Source organism: Microtus oregoni, unplaced genomic scaffold, assembly GCF_018167655.1.
Source record: "Microtus oregoni isolate MIOR12 unplaced genomic scaffold, Mior012 000033F_ref0000390, whole genome shotgun sequence".
Classification (NCBI taxonomy): Eukaryota; Metazoa; Chordata; class Mammalia; order Rodentia; family Cricetidae; genus Microtus; species Microtus oregoni.
Genome location: NW_024543092.1, coordinates 22,747,639 through 22,770,113, shown reverse-complemented (window position 1 = coordinate 22,770,113; position 22,475 = coordinate 22,747,639). Strand labels below are relative to the sequence as shown.

The 22,475-nt window shown below is 50.6% G+C and overlaps 1 protein-coding gene across 2 annotated transcripts; it reads right to left on the bottom strand.

Annotated features, from left to right (window-relative positions):
- Positions 1 to 244: 244 nt before the first annotated feature.
- Positions 245 to 21,762, bottom strand: Rnaset2 (ribonuclease T2). 2 transcript variants are annotated; one of them, XM_041680224.1, is made up of 10 exons: positions 21,495 to 21,762; positions 19,126 to 19,186; positions 15,968 to 16,020; positions 14,555 to 14,612; positions 9,541 to 9,611; positions 8,168 to 8,281; positions 4,382 to 4,427; positions 2,156 to 2,230; positions 507 to 742; positions 245 to 401 (listed from the first exon to the last, which is right to left on the bottom strand). In XM_041680224.1, the coding sequence occupies exons 1-9, from the start codon at positions 21,593 to 21,595 to the stop codon at positions 542 to 544; spliced, it is 780 nt and encodes a 259-aa protein (XP_041536158.1). In that variant the 5' UTR covers positions 21,596 to 21,762; the 3' UTR covers positions 245 to 401; positions 507 to 541. The 2 variants fall into 2 exon arrangements, with proteins under 2 accessions (XP_041536158.1, XP_041536157.1); XM_041680223.1 differs by lacking the exon at positions 245 to 401 and having other exon boundaries at positions 467 to 742; positions 21,495 to 21,761.
- Positions 21,763 to 22,475: the final 713 nt, after the last annotated feature.

Sequence of the window (22,475 nt, the reverse complement as noted above, 5' to 3'; positions counted from 1 at the left end):
GTCCTCTGTCTGTATTCCCTGAGAGGGCAGAGTGAACTCTCACCGGGGAGAGCTAGCTCACTGCAGCAGGACGACCTGGGTGGGATCCCCAGAACCTATGCTGGAGAAAATGATCCCCAAGTGTGTCCTCTGACCTCCGTAGGTTCCGTGGTATGTGTACACACCCGTACCTGTCATGCATCACACACACACACACAATAATAATAATAATAAAATTTTTAAATTTAAAAAAAAGAAACGGGATAATTTAAATTTGACCAAAATAAAAAAATTCTGTGTCGAGACTTCCAAGTTCTTATTGGCAGTGTGAATCCAGCTGCTTCGGGACAGGAAGTAAGGCCTGACCCCAGGTGCTTTGCTCGCAGCTGCCAGGAAGAACACAGGAGCCCCTACCAATCAGACTGGACAAAGACCAACTCATTAACACACAAGGAAAAAAGCCAAACACATTTTAAGAAACTTACAGTGGATTTTTAGAAAGCAATTAATTTGTGACTTTTTCTTACTTTGTGGAACATAAAATATTTCCAAAATGTGAACATCAAAGTTGGGTCTTTGCAGGCGGAGGATAGAAGATTGGACCATCTTCACAGACCATCATCCCGTGTGTGGAAGCCCCCGTGGCCAGCCGGGCATCCGGCCTGAAGGACAGCCGCTCATCTGGCTCAGTGCAGTTTCGCAGATGGAGGTCCTCCTTGGTGAAGCATAACTCTATTTGACCAACAGTTTGTACACTCTCTCCCTAAAAATAGAAAATGGTAGACATTTCAGAGTCCAGGACCCATGGGTTAGTATCGATCTGGGGATCACAGCCTCAGCACCTGAAAACAGAAGCCGCGGCTCGCCGCAGCTCCGGATCAGAGACTCCAGCCTCTGAGCAAGGCCTCTCGAAGCAGAGGAGGGTTCAGGAGAACATGGTGGAGGTTTGCTCCTCACAGTCACTGAGGGCTCACCTCTGCTAGCCTAGAAGCCAGGGGTGAGGAGGTGTTTTCAGCTCGGAAGACAAAACACAAACAAACACAAACTGACCCAAATGTGCCCACAGCACACATGGGGACCCTGGCAGAGTAAATGTCAAGATACTCGTTCCTGGCAGCCAAGATAATCTGTTTCATCTGGAAATGAGACAGCAGGGCTGCAATTAAGTGATGGAGGGCGGCAAGGTAAGAGCTTAGACTGCCAGGTGTGGCGGCACACAGAGAGGCAAGGTAAGAGCTTAGACTGCCAGGTGTGGCGGCACACAGAGAGGCAGGCAGTTTCTGCAAGGTGGAGGACGGCCCGGTCTCCACAGTTATATAACAGAGAAACCCTGTCTGGAAAACAAAACCAACCAAATAAATGAACAGACAAAAACAAAAAACCTTAGAAACTTACAAATGCTTAACTTAGAACTCTATCTCCTCGCCCCCTTTTCCTTCCCCTTCCTCCTCTCTCTCCCTTTCCCTTCCTCTTATAAGGTTTTCTCACTAGAATGAAGCGGCATAGCCTATAGTGTTATACAAATCTAGTCTTTGACCAAGCAGCTGCCATCTTGGTGAGTTCAGCTGTGCCTCTTGCACAAGATCAGGCCATCAGGGCTCCTTAACGTTTATGTTTACATTCTTTCTTAGAGGGGCAGGAGGATCATGTGACCCTCACCTGCCTATCCAGCTGCTTCCTATTTCCTGCTTCAGGCAATGCTACACTAACTACACATGGTGTCCAGGAAGGGCTTGAATGTATAGACCAGAGAAGACTAGAAGGGGCTCCATCTATGTGGCTGAGGAAAAGCCCTCACCCCTGCTGGGTAGAGACATGTGGGCTTTTAGGAGAGCAGCACCCACGACCCTGCAGGTAACCCCTCACCCAGCTCTGTAACTAAGCTCAATAAGCTCATGGGTTCGCCCAAGTGATCTTTGGTGGAATCATGCTTTGGGGGGCTGTTGAGACCTTAAGAGGGGAAGCAGATGTTTATGTCTCCCCAAGGAAGGAATCTGAGAAACACATGAGTTGCTTCAAAACCTCTCTGTGCTTTCCCAAACACTTGTCTGTATACATATATACATGGAAAATATGCCCAAATGTAACTGTCCCAGAAACTCCAGTGGAGACAAACTATCAGGAGAGTAATACCATCTTTTCCATAGAGACAACAGGGTGATAGAACACTTCTGACCTGTTCTGGCACAAGGCACTGGATTTTAGGCACCACGCCATAGATCCTGGTAAGCGCATCTCTGAAATCTGCAAGCTGGGATTAAATGAGAGCATTAGCAATGAGCTTCAACAGCAGAAGTCCCACCCTCACTGATTCTCTTTAGAGAGCACCCCCACACACAGAGGACCTGGGGTACAGCCTTAGAGAGCACGCCCCCCACACAGAGGACCTGGGGTACAGCCTTAGAGAGCACCCACACACACAGAGGACCTGGAGGACAGCCTTAGAGAGCACCCCCACACACAGAGGACCTGGAAGACAGCCTTAGAGAGCACCCCCACACACAGAGGACCTGGAGGACAGCCTTAGAGAGCACCCACACACACAGAGGACCTGGAGGACAGCCTTAGAGAGCACCCACACACACAGAGGACCTGGAGGACAGCCTTAGAGAGCACGCCCCCCACACAGAGGACCTGGGGTACAGCGTTAGAGAGCACCCCCCCACACAGAGGACCTGGAGGACAGCCTTAGAGAGCACCCCCACACACAGAGGACCTGGAGGACAGCCTTAGAGAGCACCCCCACACACAGAGGACCTGGAGGACAGCCTTAGAGAGCACCCCCACACACAGAGGACCTGGAGGACAGCCTTAGAGAGCACCCACACACACAGAGGACCTGGAGGACAGCCTTAGAGAGCACCCACACACAGAGGACCTGGAGGACAGCCTTAGAGAGCATGCCCCACACACAGAGGACCTGGAGGACAGCCTGAGGATGTCCTGGCTCCATCACTGAAGGACAGATCACTATGGGCTCTACCCAGGAGGCCCGAACATCCCCAACAGTTTGTTTTTTCTCTGTTCCACCTTCCTCTCCACTGGGAGCTTGACTCTTCCCTATCTCCAGCCCAGTCAAGTGTCTCCCTCCTACGCTATCTTGCCTAAAGCCACCCTCGCCAACTGACTGTTGGGATCCCAAAGCTTTTCCCCAGGCTGATTCCCGCCTCAAATCCAGCAGCTTCCATGGCTCACCCTTGGCTTTCCCTGGAGATCCTCTCTGCCTTTGAACTTGGCAACCAGAATGCTGTTGAGGACACAGGTCCACTAGGAACTTCCCAGTGCTGCCTGTGTCTCAGAGCATGGCATGGCCCTTACCACCCCAGCTACCCGTTTCTGGGAAATGCCAGGTCACCACCTCCCCCACAGGTCCAGTAGCCCCCATGTGCCACAGAGCACATGAGCGGACAGGGGCTTGGATGCTGATGCAAAGCTGAATGCCTGCTGATGTCAGACACTTTTGGACCAGTTTTCCAAGTCACTGTCTCATACTCCTGCCACCTTACCAAGTGCATGAGGCAGCTCAGCAGCAGGTAGACCCTGCCATTCCCATCACCATGGATACCATCTATGAACATCAAGCCAGGTGAAACTGTAAACACAGCCCCCTCCCCACATCAGCTTGAACAGAGTCCAGGTGAGCTTGGGGAAGCCCTACAAACCCACATCCTGGTGTTTTCCAGAAGGGTCTAACTTAACTGGCAGCTAAAGCTCCTTTCAAGGCCAGGCTCCAGTTCCCTACTGTCCACAGAGGGAGAGATACACACTGACTGGGGAAAGGAGCACACGGTCCTACAGACAAAGCTGTTGGGTTACTACCAACAGGGCAAAGTGATGGCCGTGCCCATGCCTGTACCGCAGAGGCTTCTCTAGAGCTGTTTTAAAGCCACACCCCACAATAAGCACAAAAAACACCTCAGAGAACTGTCTAAAGCAAGTCTGTGAGTTCTCCTGGTAGCCCAGGTATATTTTAAGCTATTGAGTGACAGCTCTCTTTAGCAAACAAAAACAGACAAGGCATAATTGAAAGATCTGCATTGTACATGTCCTTCTTAGTCAATAAGACACGGCATTACTTCCTGTGCCACGTAGCTTACATGAAAAACCGAAAGCCTGTTTCTTTCCCTCAAACACTGTGACGTTTTTTCAAAAGCACGTTCCACTGTGCTGAGGCCAAGGACTACTGCTTGGCAGAACCATGGATCTGCACCTCCAAGTCAGGGGCCTAAGAGCCTTAGTGTATGCTCATATGCAAACGGAAACAGTTCAAGGAAAACCTACTTCAAGTCGTCTATCCTGGGTCACTTTAAAACCCAACTACAGCTCACAAGGTGAATGGAGCCCGCCAAACTCCCCAGTGACAAACATTAGATACCAGACAGAGGCTGCAGGTAAGACTTACCTGGTAGTAATTGATAGATGGCTTGATCCCAAATTTTAGCAGCACACTAAAAGAAAATGTAAAAATTAGCTGCATGAAGACAGCACAGTACACTTTGATTTCACATTGAAAATTAAGACACTGTTAAAGGAAGAGTGTCCTTTCTAACTTCCACAATAAATCCATTAACAGGAACAGCAGCAGCAAACCCTGTGCAAGCTATGACCACACAGGCTCTGCAGGATAGCTTTTCCTGCCTCGAACTGTGCCGGCCAGATCGTCAAAGAATTTCAGTGCATGTAGCCTAGAATCCTATCAGAGTTGCTCACAACAAACTTAATACTGGAGGCACAATGTCAACGTCCCTAGACCACCCACTGCAGAGAAGTCTCTGTGGTCCACCACAAGATCCCGGATGGCTCAGGACTGTGACACCAAGGGTAGGTTGGAGGCTGCAAATCTTCCTCTCTATTTGCCATCAGTCTGTGGCAGCAAGGGGCAAGCAGGAAAGGTCCCTGAAACCCCATAAATGCCCCCAAAATCCACATAAGTGTGCCACTGCCTGTCCTGGCTGTCAGTACATGATTAACACAGTTCCAACAAAGTATAAAATATTCCAACTTCAAAACAATATTTATTATAAGTCACAACTTTAGTGCTTTGATAATCTGAGCTTAACCTGTTATTGCCATTTTTGACCAGAATTTTTACTGCTGTTTTTACGGCTGTGTTTTAATAACATTACTGGAAAATGTCACTTAGCACCTGTGGCCACACACTGCTCCACCTGATGCAGGTGGCCCAGGTCACAGCAAAGAGAAAGATGGGCCAAGTTGTCTCTTGTCCTCTTCTGAGTGAAGACAGCGGGGTGCCAGCCCATATCTGCACTGGCGGGAGCTCAGAGCTTCTCAGCCTGCCGCCTTTACACCACGAAGTAGGTGAGCATGATTTACAGTTTATGATACTTTGTTACATCTTATGAAACGGACAGGTATTCTCTATTGATGGAGGAATTGGGGAGAGTAATCATTCTTCTACAGGTTTTTTTTTTTTTTTGTCATTTTAAGCAAGCACTGCCCACTGGGCGTGCCTTCCAGTTATCAGGCCTTTGGGATCACTTGCTGACAGCCAGTGGCTGTAGCTAGACAGCAGTGTTTCTAGGGTGAAGGCTCCGATGTGTCTCTAACAGGAGACACAGCTAGGCGGCAAAGGCCGCAAACAGGAGCTACTTAGATGCTTAGGCCTTTGCACCTCATACAATAGCTACTCTCCTTCCTATGTAGCTAGATGGATTAGCCTCGACTCATACCACAGTGTGGATACCAGGCTGGGCCCGCTCTCACCAACAGAAACTCCCTGTGGGTCTGTCTGTCTGTCAGCCTTTCTGGAAGGGCAGTCTCTTTTTAACTGCTGCCTTCCTGTGCTCCAGAAGCACAAGATGGACCATCTTGCAGGGGTTCTTCACATGGCTTCTAAGTACCCAGTAGGTTTCTGAAAAACTTACACTTTGGGGGTCAGGGTTTCCAAGGGTTTGTCCTTACTGCAAGAGATACTGTGTTCTCAGAAAACCCCACAGCTTAAACAAACTACACACACAACTCACGATGCTGAGTGTCTGTTACAGTATCTGGCATGTAACTCCTAGTGTATGTACTTAAAAATGCAGATATTTGGATGTTTTATTTTTTCTGCTTTGAGACAGGGTTTCATTGTGTAGCCCTGTTTGGCCTGGAACTTGCTATGCGAAGCAATCTGGCCTCAACCTTATAGAGATCCACCTGCCTCTGCCTCCAAAGTATTGGGATTAAAGGCATAGGCCACCGTACCCAGCCTAATAATGCAAATTTTTAAAAGACAAAAGGAACTTCAAAATCTGAGTACTGCCCAACCATTCTTTTTATAACATGAGGATAAGATCTAAAGAGGTCATATAATCAAACTGTACAACTTATGTCAGAAAGGACCCTATGCTCAGCCAGCTGGAAGGCGTTCAGGCCTTCATGGGTATTCTTTGGTTATCCCATCTCTCCAAAGGCACCTGTCCCTCCTCTTCTACTGCCAGACTAACTGATTCAAATCCCAGCTGGTTTTGAGCGCAGCGACACAGAAAACTGTGTGTGAGATGGTGGCAGATCACTACGACTGCACCTGTGCTAAGGAGACAAAGCCTGTGTGTGCACAGCCAGTGTCTCTGTGCTAAGGAGACAAAGCCTGTGTGTGCACAGCCAGTGTCTCTGTGCTAAGGAGACAAAGCCTGTGTGTGCACAGCCAGCGTCTATGCGAAGGAGACAAAGCCTGTGTGTGCACAGCCAACACCTGTGCTAAGGAGACAAAGCCTGTGTGTGCACAGCCAACACCTGTGCTAAGGAGACAAAGCCTGTGTGTGCACAGCCAACACCTGTGCTAAGGAGACAAAGCCTGTGTGTGCACAGCCAGCGTCTCTGTGCTAAGGAGACAAAGCCTGTGTGTGCACAGCCAACACCTGTGCTAAGGAGACAAAGCCTGTGTGTGCACAGCCAGTGTCTCTGTGCTAAGGAGACAAAGCCTGTGTGCAGAGAGCCAGTGGAGGTTTATTCATCTTTTAAGCAGATTTAATTCATGAACCTTAGATATGATTGACAAGCAAAGGATCTTGGGATTATTCTCATCTGGAGCTCTGACTAGAACAAGCTGTACAGAGGACAAGCAGTGTGCAGACACTGTAAAAAGCCTTCATTTTTCTAGACATTCATTTCTCACATGGCTAGAGGCTGAGAATCTTAGGATCAAAGTTCTGGTGTCTGGGGATGGCTCATTCCTCATAGTCTGTATTTCTGTGCGCTTACATGGGGGTGTTAACAAGCTCTCTAGCTCTCCAGGGCCTGCAGTAAGAGAACTAATTCCACTCAGGAGAGCTCCACACTCATGCACCGCCCGCCTAAGGAGGAAGATTTCTGTCTACAAATTTTGGAGGCAATTTACGTTCAGCCCACTGCAGGCTAATCTCCCACGCTGATACCCTCCTTACTCTCTCCTAATCACTGGCTTATCACGTTCAGTCTCAATAAGAAACACTTAAGAGCCAGGAAGATGGCTCAGCAGGTAGAAAAGCACCTGCCACACAAGCCTAACAACCTGGGTTCAAGCCCCAGAACCCAGCTGTGCAAAGGTGAAAGAAGAAAACCATCTCCAGAGCTGTCCTCTGACCTCCATGCACGCACGCACATGCACACACACACGCATGCACACACACATGCACGCACACACACACACACATACACACACACTACACTCAAACAAATGAAAAGCACAGTACACTCAGCCCGACAGAAGCGTCTGGATGGAAAGGATCAGGCTGATCCACCGTCCTACAGAGCATGCTGTTCTTACAGATTCACTACCCCAAGTCCAGAACTGAGATCAAGGCAGGCAGTAAAAATCTACATGGTTTGGCTCATTTCTAGGGCTTAAAGGACCCTTCCCTCCACCTCAGGCTTGTTTGAGGAGCACTACAATCGGATACAGAAATCTATTGAGGACCGACGTCTCTAGGGGAATGATCTTAAGGCAACTTTCTCAGAGGTTGTAGGTGCCTGTCAGGCTCCACTTCCTAGGGATGATTCACTAATGACAACTCAGCACCACACGGCAGCCCGGGTCTGTGCTCTCTATGGTCATAATGATCAAAGATCTGTCGGGGGCTCAACCCCAGGAATGAGCCCACCACAGCGCGTTCAGGACGGTAACACTCAGGGTGTTGGCAGGAATGTCGTACTCATTCCCAGTGGCCCAGCCCCAGGTCCACGGCAGAGTAATGTGTCCACACACCTGTTGAGGTCGATCTGCTTGTACAGGTCTAGGCTCTTCCCGAAGTACTTCTTCTCGGAGTTGAGGGCATCCACCTGAGCAGCGCAGGTGCCGTGCTTATCCCATTCGTGTTTCCTGTGCGGTGCAGCATAAGAAGGGTCAGACCCGTGCTCTAGAGCAGAGCTGTCGCATGCACTGAGCCTGTCACTGCCTTCACAGATACCCTGGGCCCAGCCCCAGCAACGTGCAACAATCTCCAAAGAGACCACTCAGTCTTCTCATGTTTCTATCTCAAACCCCTTCCAGGGCACCTCTACAATCACAACACACTCCATCCAGGCGGTGGTGGTGAAGCCTTTAACCCCAGCACTCAGGAGGCAGAGGCAGTTGAAGTACTTTCTAGAATACAGGCTACAAAAGACAGTGAGTTCAAGGCGTACCTGGGCTGCAAAGTGAGTTCACGGCTTCCCTGAGCAGTTTAGTGGGCAGCTTTCTCAGAACTAACAACGCTGGGAGTCTAGTTCAGCAGGAAAGCACCAGAAACCTGGACTCATCTAGTGAGCTAGTCACCACCCAAGCTTTTACTGAACGTCCTGTTTATCTAAAAGTGATTCCGGCCTAAACACTGCAGTCCACAAACCCTGAAAAAGCCATGCTCAACACTGCGATGCAGGAAGCCGGCACCGATTACATTCCGCTGCTTTAAGGCATTTTATCAAACGAGGAATATTTCTAGGTTAAATTAAGAGGCCTGGAAAGATATTATTAGCTGTAATAGGAATTATAAATTTTCACATTGGAAGATGTAGAAAAAAATTACCTTCAGTTGAATCAATTTTATCTTCTTTAAAAAACAAACAAACAAACAAAACAATGCTTTTCAAACAACTGGGTTAATTCCAAGCTCTTGCTAACCTGGAAGAAGACTGTCCCTGTGAGACTCACATTGTCTCTGACCAGGTCACCATTAGGTCACTATCTCTAAGGCATGCTCTGTGTGTGTGTATGTGTGTGTGTGTGAAAGAGAGAGAGAGAGACAGACAGACAGACAGAGACAGAGAGAGAAAGAGAGAGGCAGAGAGATTTGGATTGATTTTTAAATATGCAAGCATTTGATTGCTGAATTTTAGGAGAGAGGACTTTTTAAATGAAGTAATGGATGAAATAACAAGAGACCAGAAAACAAGTTCATTACATAAATTCCACCTGACCTCATTTTTAACCCACTGGACAGAGGCCCTCAAAGCTACATACCAGAATCATTTCTTGATGCCCTCTAGTGACAGGATCTGTCACCTGTTCTCTGGGCCTCCCACAGCTGACATCCAGGACACCCTTAGAAATTCCTCACATCTGTGTTCAAATGCATATGGCCAATGGGAATTCAGACTTACCAGAACCGGCTGCGGTTAGAGGACGGGTGGATTACATCGGGCCAGTAGATCTTCATGTCTCGCAGAAGGTCCTGTATGTAATTTAAACAAAATGTTTGCCTAGGACCTAACAAATTCAAAACTTCTAAGCAAACTTAACAAACTAATAAACAGAAAGCATTCAAGCTCTAACAATTTAAATGAGCAAAATGAGTTTGTGTTTATTCTGCATAAAGCATGCTGAAGTAGCCGCAAGTGAAAACACACAAACTCTTACAAGAGAATGACAAGGCCAGGCGACGGTGGCACACATCTTTAATCCCAGCACTCAGGAGGCAGAGGCTGAAGGATCTCTGTGAGTTCAAGGTCAGCCTGGTCTACAGAGTGAGTTCCAGGACAGGCTCCAAAGATATAGAGAAACCCTGTCTCGAAAAAAAATCAAAAAACAAATAAAATAAAGAGAATGATAAACTGAAGAAATGGTCCTCTGAAGCCATAAAAACACATGAGGACCATAACTGGACTGTGGCAAGTGAGAGCAGCGGGCTGTACTGTGACTACAACCTGGAAAGGGCAAACCCTGAGACACAAAGAGATCCAAGGTCGCCTTGGGTATCAGGAGTGACAAGTGAACACTGTCACCTCCTCCCTTCCACTGCTGTCTGCTGTCACCTCCTCCTCCAGTGCTGTCTGCTGGCTGTCACCTCCTCCTCCAGTGCTGCCTGCTGTCACCTCCTCCTCCAGTGCTGTCTGCTGTCACCTCCTCCTCCAGTGCTGTCTGCTGTCACCTCCTCCTCCAGTGCTGCCTGCTGTCACCTCCTCCTCCAGTGCTGCCTGCTGTCACCTCCTCCTCCACTGCTGTCTGCTGTCACCTCCTCCTCCAGTGCTGTCTGCTGTCACCTCCTCCTCCAGTGCTGCCTGCTGTCACCTCCTCCTCCAGTGCTGTCTGCTGTCACCTCCTCCTCCAGTGCTGTCTGCTGGCTGTCACCTCCTCCTCCAGTGCTGTCTGCTGTCACCTCCTCCTCCACTGCTGTCTGCTGGCTGTCACCTCCTCCTCCAGTGCTGCCTGCTGTCACCTCCTCCTCCAGTGCTGCCTGCTGTCACCTCCTCCTCCAGTGCTGTCTGCTGTCACCTCCTCCTCCACTGCTGTCTGTCACCTCCTCCTCCAGTGCTGCCTGCTGTCACCTCCTCCTCCACTGCTGTCTGTCACCTCCTCCTCCAGTGCTGCCTGCTGTCACCTCCTCCTCCACTGCTGTCTGTCACCTCCTCCTCCAGTGCTGCCTGCGGTCACCTCCTCCTCCACTGCTGTCTGCTGTCACCTCCTCCTCCACTGCTGTCTGTCACCTCCTCCTCCACTGCTGTCTGTCACCTCCTCCTCCACTGCTGTCTGTCACCTCCTCCTCCAGTGCTGCCTGCTGTCACCTCCTCCTCCAGTGCTGTCTGCTGTCACCTCCTCCTCCAGTGCTGTCTGCTGGCTGTCACCTCCTCCTCCAGTGCTGCCTGCTGTCACCTCCTCCTCCAGTGCTGTCTGCTGTCTGTCACCTCCTCCAGTGCTGTCTGCTGGCTGTCACCTCCTCCTCCAGTGCTGCCTGCTGTCACCTCCTCCTCCAGTGCTGTCTGCTGTCACCTCCTCCAGTGCTGTCTGCTGTCTGTCACCTCCTCCTCCAGTGCTGTCTGCTGTCTGTCACCTCCTCCTCCAGTGCTGTCTGCTGTCACCTCCTCCTCCAGTGCTGTCTGCTGTCTGTCACCTCCTCCTCCAGTGCTGTCTGCTGTCACCTCCTCCTCCAGTGCTGTCTGCTGGCTGTCACCTCCTCCTCCAGTGCTGTCTGCTGGCTGTCACCTCCTCCTCCAGTGCTGCCTGCTGTCACCTCCTCCTCCAGTGCTGCCTGCTGTCACCTCCTCCTCCAGTGCTGCCTGCTGTCACCTCCTCCTCCAGTGCTGTCTGCTGGCTGTCACCTCCTCCTCCAGTGCTGCCTGCTGTCACCTCCTCCTCCAGTGCTGCCTGCTGTCACCTCCTCCTCCAGTGCTGCCTGCTGTCACCTCCTCCTCCAGTGCTGTCTGCTGTCACCTCCTCCTCCACTGCTGTCTGTCACCTCCTCCTCCACTGCTGTCTGCTGTCACCTCCTCCTCCACTGCTGTCTGCTGTCACCTCCTCCTCCACTGCTGTCTGTCACCTCCTCCTCCACTGCTGTCTGCTGTCACCTCCTCCTCCACTGCTGTCTGTCACCTCCTCCTCCAGTGCTGCCTGCTGTCACCTCCTCCTCCACTGCTGTCTGTCACCTCCTCCTCCAGTGCTGCCTGCTGTCACCTCCTCCTCCACTGCTGTCTGTCACCTCCTCCTCCAGTGCTGCCTGCTGTCACCTCCTCCTCCACTGCTGTCTGCTGTCACCTCCTCCTCCACTGCTGTCTGTCACCTCCTCCTCCACTGCTGTCTGTCACCTCCTCCTCCACTGCTGTCTGTCACCTCCTCCTCCACTGCTGTCTGTCACCTCCTCCTCCAGTGCTGCCTGCTGTCACCTCCTCCTCCAGTGCTGTCTGCTGTCACCTCCTCCTCCAGTGCTGTCTGCTGGCTGTCACCTCCTCCTCCAGTGCTGCCTGCTGTCACCTCCTCCTCCAGTGCTGTCTGCTGTCTGTCACCTCCTCCTCCAGTGCTGTCTGCTGTCACCTCCTCCTCCAGTGCTGTCTGCTGTCTGTCACCTCCTCCTCCAGTGCTGTCTGCTGTCTGTCACCTCCTCCTCCAGTGCTGTCTGCTGTCACCTCCTCCTCCAGTGCTGTCTGCTGGCTGTCACCTCCTCCTCCAGTGCTGTCTGCTGTCACCTCCTCCTCCAGTGCTGTCTGCTGTCACCTCCTCCTCCAGTGCTGCCTGCTGTCACCTCCTCCTCCAGTGCTGTCTGCTGGCTGTCACCTCCTCCTCCAGTGCTGTCTGCTGGCTGTCACCTCCTCCTCCAGTGCTGTCTGCTGTCACCTCCTCCTCCAGTGCTGTCTGCTGTCACCTCCTCCTCCAGTGCTGTCTGCTGGCTGTCACCTCCTCCTCCAGTGCTGTCTGCTGGCTGTCACCTCCTCCTCCAGTGCTGTCTGCTGTCACCTCCTCCTCCAGTGCTGCCTGCTGTCACCTCCTCCTCCAGTGCTGTCTGCTGTCACCTCCTCCTCCAGTGCTGTCTGCTGTCACCTCCTCCTCCAGTGCTGTCTGCTGGCTGTCACCTCCTCCTCCAGTGCTGTCTGCTGGCTGTCACCTCCTCCTCCAGTGCTGTCTGCTGGCTGTCACCTCCTCCTCCAGTGCTGTCTGCTGTCACCTCCTTGTGCCTCCTCATGGGCCACTTCCCTCAGCCTAGTTTCAGCCCCAGTGAGACCTCTGGGGATAGCTTAGGGTGATGTCACTTACAGTCAAACAAGCTCACTTTCCTGTTGGAGACAACTACGTCTGACCATAACGCTACACAAGCACACCAGGATTTCGGGAAGAGAAGCAGTAAGGATGGCTACTGCAGACCCACTGGCCCAGCACCAAAGGCTGCTCGACCCTGGTATTCTGGACTTCCCTTCCAGGAAGTGCTAACCCACTAACACGACTTAAACCTCCCTTCTCCTGGCATCATTTTCACTGGTCCCTTTTCCTTCATCTTTTAAATGCTAGGTTCAAGCTTTATGTAGCAATAGTATCATATTCAAAGAGGCTTACCCAAGGTTCAACTGTTGCTAGTCGAAAATTTTGCCTAGTACCTTGATGTTGTTCTTCACTTGCAATATAGAGGACATTGGCATCTTTTTACAATCTCTATAGAAACTAAATAATTTTAAGGAAAAAATAGCTTTTTAAAAAATATGTAATTTATTTTTATGTTATATGCATTGGTGTCTTGCTGAATGTGTGTTTGTGAGAGAGTGTCAGGAAGTCCTGGAACTGGAGTTACAGACAGCTGTGAGCTGCCATATGGGTTCTCAGAATTGAACCTGGGTCCTCTGGAAGAGCAGCCAGTGCTCTTAACCACTGAGCCATCCCTCCAGACCCCAAAAAATGTACTTTTAATAAGCTACAGTCAGCTACTATTGACAGCCTCACTACCTAGTTTTACCTCAACATGTTTCCTGGAGGACCTGGTCAGACACGGACAGACTTGGCATCTGGATTCCTGGGGAACCTGGGAAGCTTGAGGTTGTCTGTGCAGTTTTCATGTGCCCCTGGCAAATTTCCACTGCTCAGCCCAAAGTGTAGGACGGACTGACAGACAGCAACTACTCAGTGATGATTCAGAAGATAGCTAGAGTGTATGCATATTCAGTCAGACACCCAGTACAGCACAGTTACTTTAGTACTCAGGAGGCAGAGGCAGACGGATCTCTTTGAGTTCGAAGCCAGCCTGGTCTACAAAGCAAGTTCCAGGACAGCCAAGACTGTTACACAAAGAAACCCACCTATCGGGCCTGCCATGTCCCCTATGCCACCCCAGGTACCCTGACAGGAGTTGTTGGTGCCCCTTCAGGAAAGGTGAACACGCGGGAGCAGATTTGCTATGCCGCCCAAATCTCAAGAGCACTTCTGTCCTGTGATTGATTCTGTAACGGGAATTGTGATGCTGAAGAGGCCTGTCATGTCCTCCTCCTCAGAGTTCCTACTTAGAAACCATGCACCCTGGGTATCAGGTGCCTACTCTCTAAGCCACAGCGGTCTGGAAATGTCTCACCCTTACCACACAAACCAAGTGCCCACCTTCCCTCACTGGCCCAGAAGCCCCAGACTCTGGCATGTAAGCAGAAGGGTCCGTGCTACCAGGACAGGCACTGCTGCCCCCTGAGCTGCTTCTAACATCCATTCAGACCTAGACCAGGAGGTGGAAGGTGGACTTTTTTTCTTTTTGCATGTATGGGGTTGTTGTATATAGCAATCATTACTAAAGAGACCCAGGGGGCTCAGTCCTGGTGAATCCACTCCTGAACCTGCAATCTGAAACATGACTTTGAAGGTACACTTATGAAGGATGAATTCATTTAGTTCAACTTTCTATTTGCAATAGAAGTATAATAAAAAGATCAATACCTTAATCTCATCTAAGTTAAAGTGCCAGGATTGGTTACAATCTTCTGCTCTATCAGGCCTTGAAATCCAAATGTTTAAGAAAAAGAAGAAATATTAGTCTTGGTGAGGAAGCCTTAGTCACAATACTAGAAAGCACTTCTCTTAAAAATCTACATGTGAGAGAGAAATTCTAGTCAGGAACCCCGTACTCCCCCAAAGCCCATCAACAAATATGAGCAAGGAAGTCAGGACCACGAGGGGTTGGTCCACCCACTGAGAAAGTGTGCCTGAGCTAATGGGAGCTCACCAAAGCCAGCTGGACTGGGACTGAACGAGCATGGGATCAAACTGGACCCTCTGAATGTGGCTGACAATTGGGGAGACTGAGAAGCCAATGATAATGGCACTGGGATTTGTCTCTACTGCATGTGCTGGCTTTTTGGGATCCTAGTCTGTTTGGATGCAGACCTTCCTAAGCCTGGATGTAGGGGGAGGGCCTTGGACTTCCCACAGGGCAGGGTACCTTGTCCTCTCTTAGGACTGGAGGGGGAGAGAAGGAGGATGTGGGGGGGAGCAGGTGGGAAGTGGGAAGAGGGGAGGAAGTGGAAATTTTGATTGGTATTATTTATAAAATAATAAAAAAAATTTAAAAAGAATGGTTCTGAGCAAACGGTCAGCTTGACTTTGTTCTGGAAAAGGAGCAAATATATTCAGGCACATCCAGCTTCAGACAAACAGGCTCAGACACGTCCAGCGGGACTGTCAGTAGAGGAAACATCGGAAACGGCTCTGGGCTGAGTGCAGCCTCAGTTCTTCCTAGCAGAGGAATCTATGGTGTACGGGCCATGTCCACTCTAAAGGTGGCAAACTGATATGCACACTGCAATACCACAAGGGTGTGCACAGAGAAAGAACTAACTAAAGGGAATGCAAACAAACATGGTGGGAGGGGTGACAGCCTGCGAAGTGTGTAAAACACATTTGTCTATTGATCTGCTGAGCTAACACTTTAGCTTTAAATGTTTATTTATAATAGGCCCCAAAAACAAAGTAAGAAAGGACCCAGGATCCTTGTTTATCTTTGATAAGGGGGCTGGAGAGATGTTAGGGACTTAAGAGCGCTGGTCTCTCTCCCAGAGAACATGGTTCAATGCCCAGCACCCACATGGCGGTTCATAACTGCATGCTCAGTCCAATCCCAGGGACAATGCCCATTCCTGGCCTTTGCTGGTACTGGGTACACACATGGTACACAGACATACATGCAGGTAAAACGTTCATACATACATAAAAGTGCGTGTGTGTGTGTGTGTGTGTGTGTGTGTGTATGTGTGTAAGAATCTGGTCAACAGAATAAACTTCTAACGAGAGTAACATGTCTATGGTGACTAGACTCCAGCTATCTCATTGGGTTTTACTACATTAGATGCTTGCCATAGTCCATGTATTGTCCAATAATCCAGAGTATCTCTGCAGCCATCCACTTCCTGGGGAAAAAACAAACAGATAAGGAAGGTGACTGGTTGTGTAAATATTTATCAACTCCGTTTTCTTTGAATGTACATCAACTAGACACAGGCACACCACTAACAGACAGTAACCCCGGAGTTAGCATTGTGAAAGTTTACTCTAGCACCGCACTCATGGGAAATGCCAGGACTGGGCAGTCGAGGTCAGTCCTCAGACAACGGAGCTGCAGGGAATCGGGCTGCTAGTCTCGGTCTTTCCATGCACTCACAGGTATGGACAGGCACATTTACCTACGAACAATCTATATAGCAGGAGCGAACATGTAAGAAAACCCTGGCGCTCTGTGACTCGCAAGCCTGCTCTGGTACCAGACCCTAACACAGTGAAGTGGTAGGTACCGGGGTGAAAACAGGAGCATTTTCTTGACTTCAATCACAAAGATAAAATCAGAGATGAAAAATATTAGTAAGATAAAATTATGGCCCTCCAAGGGGTTTAGTTAGGATGAAATTTTTCCACAATAAATGATAATAGAAATAAACAGACTTGGGCTATCAGACTGGATGAAAAGGAACAGAACTCAGGACACACACGTACACACCAGGAACCAGGCAAATATAACACCTGGATCCTGCTACTATAGACAGACATCATGTCCCTCCTGTCCTGTTGTCTCCCCACCATGCAGCCTCTTTCTGTGAGCGGTCTGAAGAGTCCAGTTCAGGCGACTGGTCACTAGTGAGAGCCGCCTGCTACCGAATGACTGAACAACTAGAGACAGGGGCTACAGCCCACACGTACACCTCAGCCAACACCCCGAGTCCTTCCTTAAGGAAAGTTCATTTCCTACGGGCACACTGTGACTGAGGTGCAGAATCAGGGCTGAAGGCCCCTGCAGAGCTCCACGGCCAGGCCCCTACCTGACCTAAGACTGAAACTAAAACAAGAGGTGGCTTTCTTCTTCAGTCGGCAAACGCTGAGGTCTCGTGGTGCCCCTTGAGATCATGACCGGTGTGTCCCAGCATAATTCATGTCTGTCTACCTCACAGGGGTGGGGAGGTGGGGGGAGGACACAGACACAGCACTTGTAGCTAAAGAAGGGCACAGCGAAGCAACAGCACACCCATAATTCCTCAGGCAGGCCAGACCCGCCTGGTGCCTGCTGCTGGAGGGCAACTCCTCTAGAGCTGGCCTGAAGCAAGCTTTCCTTTCCGTGGGCCCTGCAATAGCAGCCCAGGTCTCTAGCCCTCCCTGCCCTGGGAAGAGCCAGTGAGGTCTTCGCCACCTAAAACCCTCATGTGCCGCGCTCCCTGTACATCCTCTCTCTCCACCCCCACACTGGAACCAGGGAACCAGGTCAAAGGTATGACTTGGCAACCATAACTGAAAAATGAACTTCATCTGTCAACAGGAAATTAAGACTGAGGAAGTGAAAGAGAAAATCCCCACTACTCCATGCCCAAGGAGACAGAAAGGCAGGAAGGCTCTCAACCTGGCAGGAGATCAGACCGTTGTATTTGCTTCAGAAGTAAGAGGTCCCAATTTTTAAACTCAAACAGGTTTTCAGAAAAACTATCAACAACATGACACAACCGTCCAGATTTCACGAACTCCAGGGCCAGCTCTATAAACCACCGTGAGGATGAGCCAGCGAAAGGCCCCAGCTGGCAACACCATGAGAGAAGAGTTCCAGCACTGACAGCATAAAGGACACAAGGCATGAAAGAAAACACGGACGTGGACAGAGGTGCTAACCTTAAGGGGGAAGGGTATCGTGGCTGCCAAGCAGAACCGTCCTGGCAGCGGGCAATGGCCTTCTTCAAGCATACTCTGCTCATTGCAGGCACCTGGGGAAAGCTCAGTACACAGAGGGAAGTATAGGCCTATTGAAGGCAGAGTCGTGGGCCCCAAAGATACATCTCTGCCCCAAGCCGGGTACTGTGAACATCAGCTCCTTTGGAAATAGAGTTTTTAAAGATATAATCAAAGTAAGATGAGGCTCTATTAGGTCAGGCTGGGCCCTAAATCTAGTTAGTGTCTGAGAGACAGAGATGCGGTGTGTAGATCTTTGAATGAGATTGGCTCCCATATTTGAAGGCTTGGTTCCCCAACTCATAGAACTCTGTGGGAAGGATTAGGTGTGGTGTGGCCCTATGGGAGGAGCTTTGTCCCCGGAGGTGGGCTTTGACGGTTCAAAAGCCCATGCCATTCCCAGTATCTCTCTCGGCATCATGTTTATATCTCAAGATGTGAGCTCTCAGCTCCTGCTCCTGAACCATGCTTGCTGGCCACCTGGCCACCATGCTCCCTGTCAGGATGGTCACAGACCCTAACTCTCGGAAAATGTAAGCTCCTAAAAAAAAAAACAAACAACAACAAAAAAAGAAAAAGAGAAAGAAACCTCTTGCTTCTCCAAGTTTCCTTGTGTAGTGGCATTTCAATTGTATTTTAATAAATAAAGCTTGTCTGGGGGATTGGGAAAGTAAAGCAGCCGCACTGGTCAGCCTTACAGACCAGGCAGCAATGACACACACCTTCAATCCCGGTAGCCACACTAGCTTGCCACAGAAACCAGGTCTTGAATCCCAGAATGAGAGGATTATAAAATGGGAGGAGACAGCTCTCACTCACAGTCTCATTCCGAGATTCCTGGAGGTAGGATCATCATTTCAGACTGAGGTTGAAGTAAGAGCCAGTGACTGGTGTTTTGCTTTTCTGACCTTTAGGTTGAACCGCATTTCTGTTTCTGGGTTTTTATTAGTTGTGTATCAGCCTCGGTCTTGGTTTCTTATCGTGGCAAAAAGATAACTAACTAACTAAGATACCATGAAGAAGACAGACACTGGAGTAGTGCATGCAGAGGTCTAGAACACCCAGGACTGTCACCTCTAGTGGTGGGCAGGAACCCCAGCACGGATGCACTCCCAGTGTTCTAAGCTGCACCACTCGAGATTCTGTTGCTGCCACCCTCCGAATCCTACACACACAAGTCACATGTTAGGCGGTCCAGTCACTCTTGAGGGCAGATTTAACACACCTGGCATACAAGGTGGGCACCTGCCCATACAAAACAACTCATACAGGCCTACTGGATCAAGAGGGCCGGCCAAAACAGAGCTCACCTTGCAAACTGTTGGGGGCCAGTGCTGGGTCAAAATTAGTTTCTTCCACTCGTGGCTGCCACTGTTAAAAGACAAACGTATTTTTCAAGGATGTGTCCAAGTGACAAAGGCTCACCTATCCAGTCAAACCACTCCTTCAACATGGAGAGTCTACGGGACTGGACACATGACCAGGAACAATGTTCCCTACTGTGATGGATTAATTTAAAATGCTGCAGGATCCCTGGCGGTGGGGCCACGTGGGGGCAGGCAGTGGGCAGAGGGTCCCAAGAGCAGCTACTCTCAGTCAGGGACAGTGCAGAAGACCACGAGGAGAGACAGACAGATGGGCACGCCACAAGACCACACACACCACATGTCTCCGAAGGCAATGGTCCTGGTCAGGGAGATACGTGGCAGCGGGCGAGAGACAGAGACATGGATAGGCATGCCATGCACTGTGAGGTTGTATATTTATTGAGTGGGTTATGGAGAGGAAAGTAAGAAGGGGAGAGGAGCAGAGAGGGGGAGGGAGGGAGACAGAAGGGGGAATGGGAGAAGTAGGCAGAGGCAGAAGCTGCCTCTTTGACAGGGAGACAGAAGAGACTCAGGCTGCAAGCAGGAAGGACACCTGCCTGCCTCGGCAGACTGGAGGGGGCGTGGCTTGTCTCTTAAAGAGACAGGACAGACCATTACACCTACCTCCTGAAGTACAGGCCACAAAGGAAGGCAAAGAATGCTCTAAGAGTAACAAGTATACCAGGGCACATATCTGTGACTAATGGAGAATATCAATACAGTGGAGGGGCCAGGTGAGTGGGGTAGAGCCAGGAAGGCCTGCTGATGGAAAGTAACTGAGCAATAGTTGCCTTTTTCAGGGGGCTCAGTATACAGACTCCTAATTTCTTCGCTGTCTCTGTGAGCTCCCTAGGCTCTGAAGATTTATCTTGTTCCCCTCCATTCACGTGCCAAAACAAACACGACCTGAAGCCACACTGAAGTCCTATCAATACCCTATTTGGCATTTAGCTGCCCTTACACTCGTGGTGACAGGATGCTACTTCAGAGACCACTATGGATATGAATGTCACCTGCAGCCTAGCCTGGGCTCTAGCCACAGCCTGACCTGGGCAAGCAGACTTGGTACACGTCATCTAGGGTACGGTATGTGATGTGCTCTGTCTTGTCACATGTTCCCTGGACCACAGTATGCTCACCAAACTGCTTTTATCGCAAGCCTGTGAACTGAGGCTCTCCCAATCCAGAGAAGGGCTCTCCCAATCCAGAGACTTCACAGAGGAACTGTGGGACTGTGGAGCTGTAGGGTGGTTATCCCTAATGGTCACATGTTGGAGGCAGAGTTTAGGCAACAGCAGGGGAGTTTTTAGATATGGGACCAAGAAGGAAGCATCAGGTCGATGGCAGTATGCCCTTGGACAGAACTTTGGTAGTTCTGCTGGGATCCTGACAGCCGCCATAAAAGCCTAAACAGATGATGAAAGCCTTCTCTGCAGAAGAGATGAAACGCACTAAGTTAAAGCTCTGACCATCTCCATTTATTTGCAAAGGATCACACTGAGCAGGGAAGGTATAAAACTCAACCAAACTATCTCTATGTGTTTTTCAGATAAAAGAAGGTACGTCTGTTTAATAAGAGAGCCAAGGCTTCACCTACTCCAATACTCAAGGAGAAAGTCAGAGAAAAGGAGACCCACCCAACACAAGGAACTCTCACCTGGCCTTGGGGCTGAAATTCCAAGCGTAACTCTTATATCAGCTACATTAGGCTGGTTATAGAACTGTGCTCTGCAGCCTGAAGTCCTCAGCTAACCTTCACTGCTCTAAGTCCTTTCTATATCTTAGCTGCTCACAGGTACCACCTGTGCTGTGAGGAGCAGGTCTCCTAGCAGTAGGGCTCCAAGATCACACTCTTAGATAGGGACTAACTTTTGCACACGCGCGCGCGCGCGCGAACACACACACACACACACACACCGCACACCACGCCACGACCGAAGAATGGTCCCTACCTTAAATAAATATGAAAGCAAACAAATGTAATTGGCTTTTAGTTACTCTTTGGGAACACAGGACTTCTTGAGAGCAACGAAGCCCTACCTTTTCCGCTCCAGTGGTGCAAAAACACCAAAAGCTTTTACTAATCGACTGTTACGCAGAAGAAGGGAAAAGTCAGAATGTGTTCGGGGATTGACCTGGCAGAATGGAAGCAGAGATGATTAGAGCTAGCCCGTGCGTCCCAGAGAGAGCTAAGGGGCGCGTGCGAGCGCGCGGGGGGGCGGGGGGGAGCCCCCAGAAGAAAAACTTAAAAAGAGGAAGAAGGCCGTCCTTCGCCCAGAAACCAGCCTCCAGCCCTGCCAGCTGGCTCTCACCTCCACAGCGGGCCCGCCCCACACAGGCACCACAGCACCAGGCCCCAAGCCAGCACGGAGACCCAGCCAGGGAGGGCTCCGCGAGACCCCGCCGATGCCATCGCGCTGCCCCGGGCTCCACAGCCTCCCAGCAGCCTTCGCGCGCGCCAGCTAGGCAGCCCGACCGCCCGCTGCCGACGCTTCACCGAAGGCTTCCGCCAGTCAGCTGAGCACCACCGGGTAGCCCCCACGGCCACGCCCCCTAGCTCGGGGCACGCCCCCCGAGCCCGGGCTCACAAGCCCCGAGCCGCAGGCCACTCTCCAGAATTCTGGGCGGGCACGCCCCCAGCCCCGGGCCACGCCCCCGATGGCCCCGCCCAGAAAGTCCCCTGGCTTCAGTTCCGGACACCATCCGGTCCAGGCCCACCAGACGGACACGCCCCCCACGAGCTGGCCCAGGAAGTCCCCGCGCTCCACCTCCGGACCCCTCAGTCCCTGGCCCACCTGCCCAACTCGCTCATAAGCTGCAGTCACCTTATTTTAAGGGACACGCCCCACGCCCCTGCCCACATAAGCGACCTCACGCCCTTCACGCTGCAGCGAACCTAGTGCTTCTCGTACCCTTCGCCCTGTCGTCCACCCCAAAGCCACGCCCCCTCCTCATGCAGCCCACCCCTCCATCGCCTTCCTCACCACTCTATTCTCGCCGGACTGAAGCGAGGTCCAGGCCATTTTGCCCCCCATTGCTACTGGGAGTTCGGTGCCGCCCAGCTACAGACTGGATGGAGAAGGCTAACCCTTCTATTCCACCTCTCTGACTTGTTTAATTCTTCACTTTGCCAGGAGTGTCCGGTTCACACCCAAGGATGTATGATGTGGCTCAACGCAAAGTCATAAGCTGACTTAAAGCATGAGGGCTTTTTTTTTCTTTCTTTGTAATTTTTAAAAAGTCATTTCATGATTCCCCCGGATAAGCGTTGTAGATAAAACATTGTGTCACAT

Bases quoted from the DNA above. Each gene is read 5' to 3' on its own strand.
- Rnaset2 (XM_041680224.1), bottom strand. From the start codon at position 21,595: ATGGCATCGGCGGGGTCTCGCGGAGCCCTCCCTGGCTGGGTCTCCGTG. The intron at 8,282-9,540 runs GTAAGTCTGAAT...TGCACCGCACAG, and splicing joins TCTAACCGCAGCCGGTTCTG to GAAACACGAATGGGATAAGC. The intron at 2,231-4,381 runs GTAAGTCTTACC...ATTTAATCCCAG, and splicing joins CATCTATCAATTACTACCAG to CTTGCAGATTTCAGAGATGC.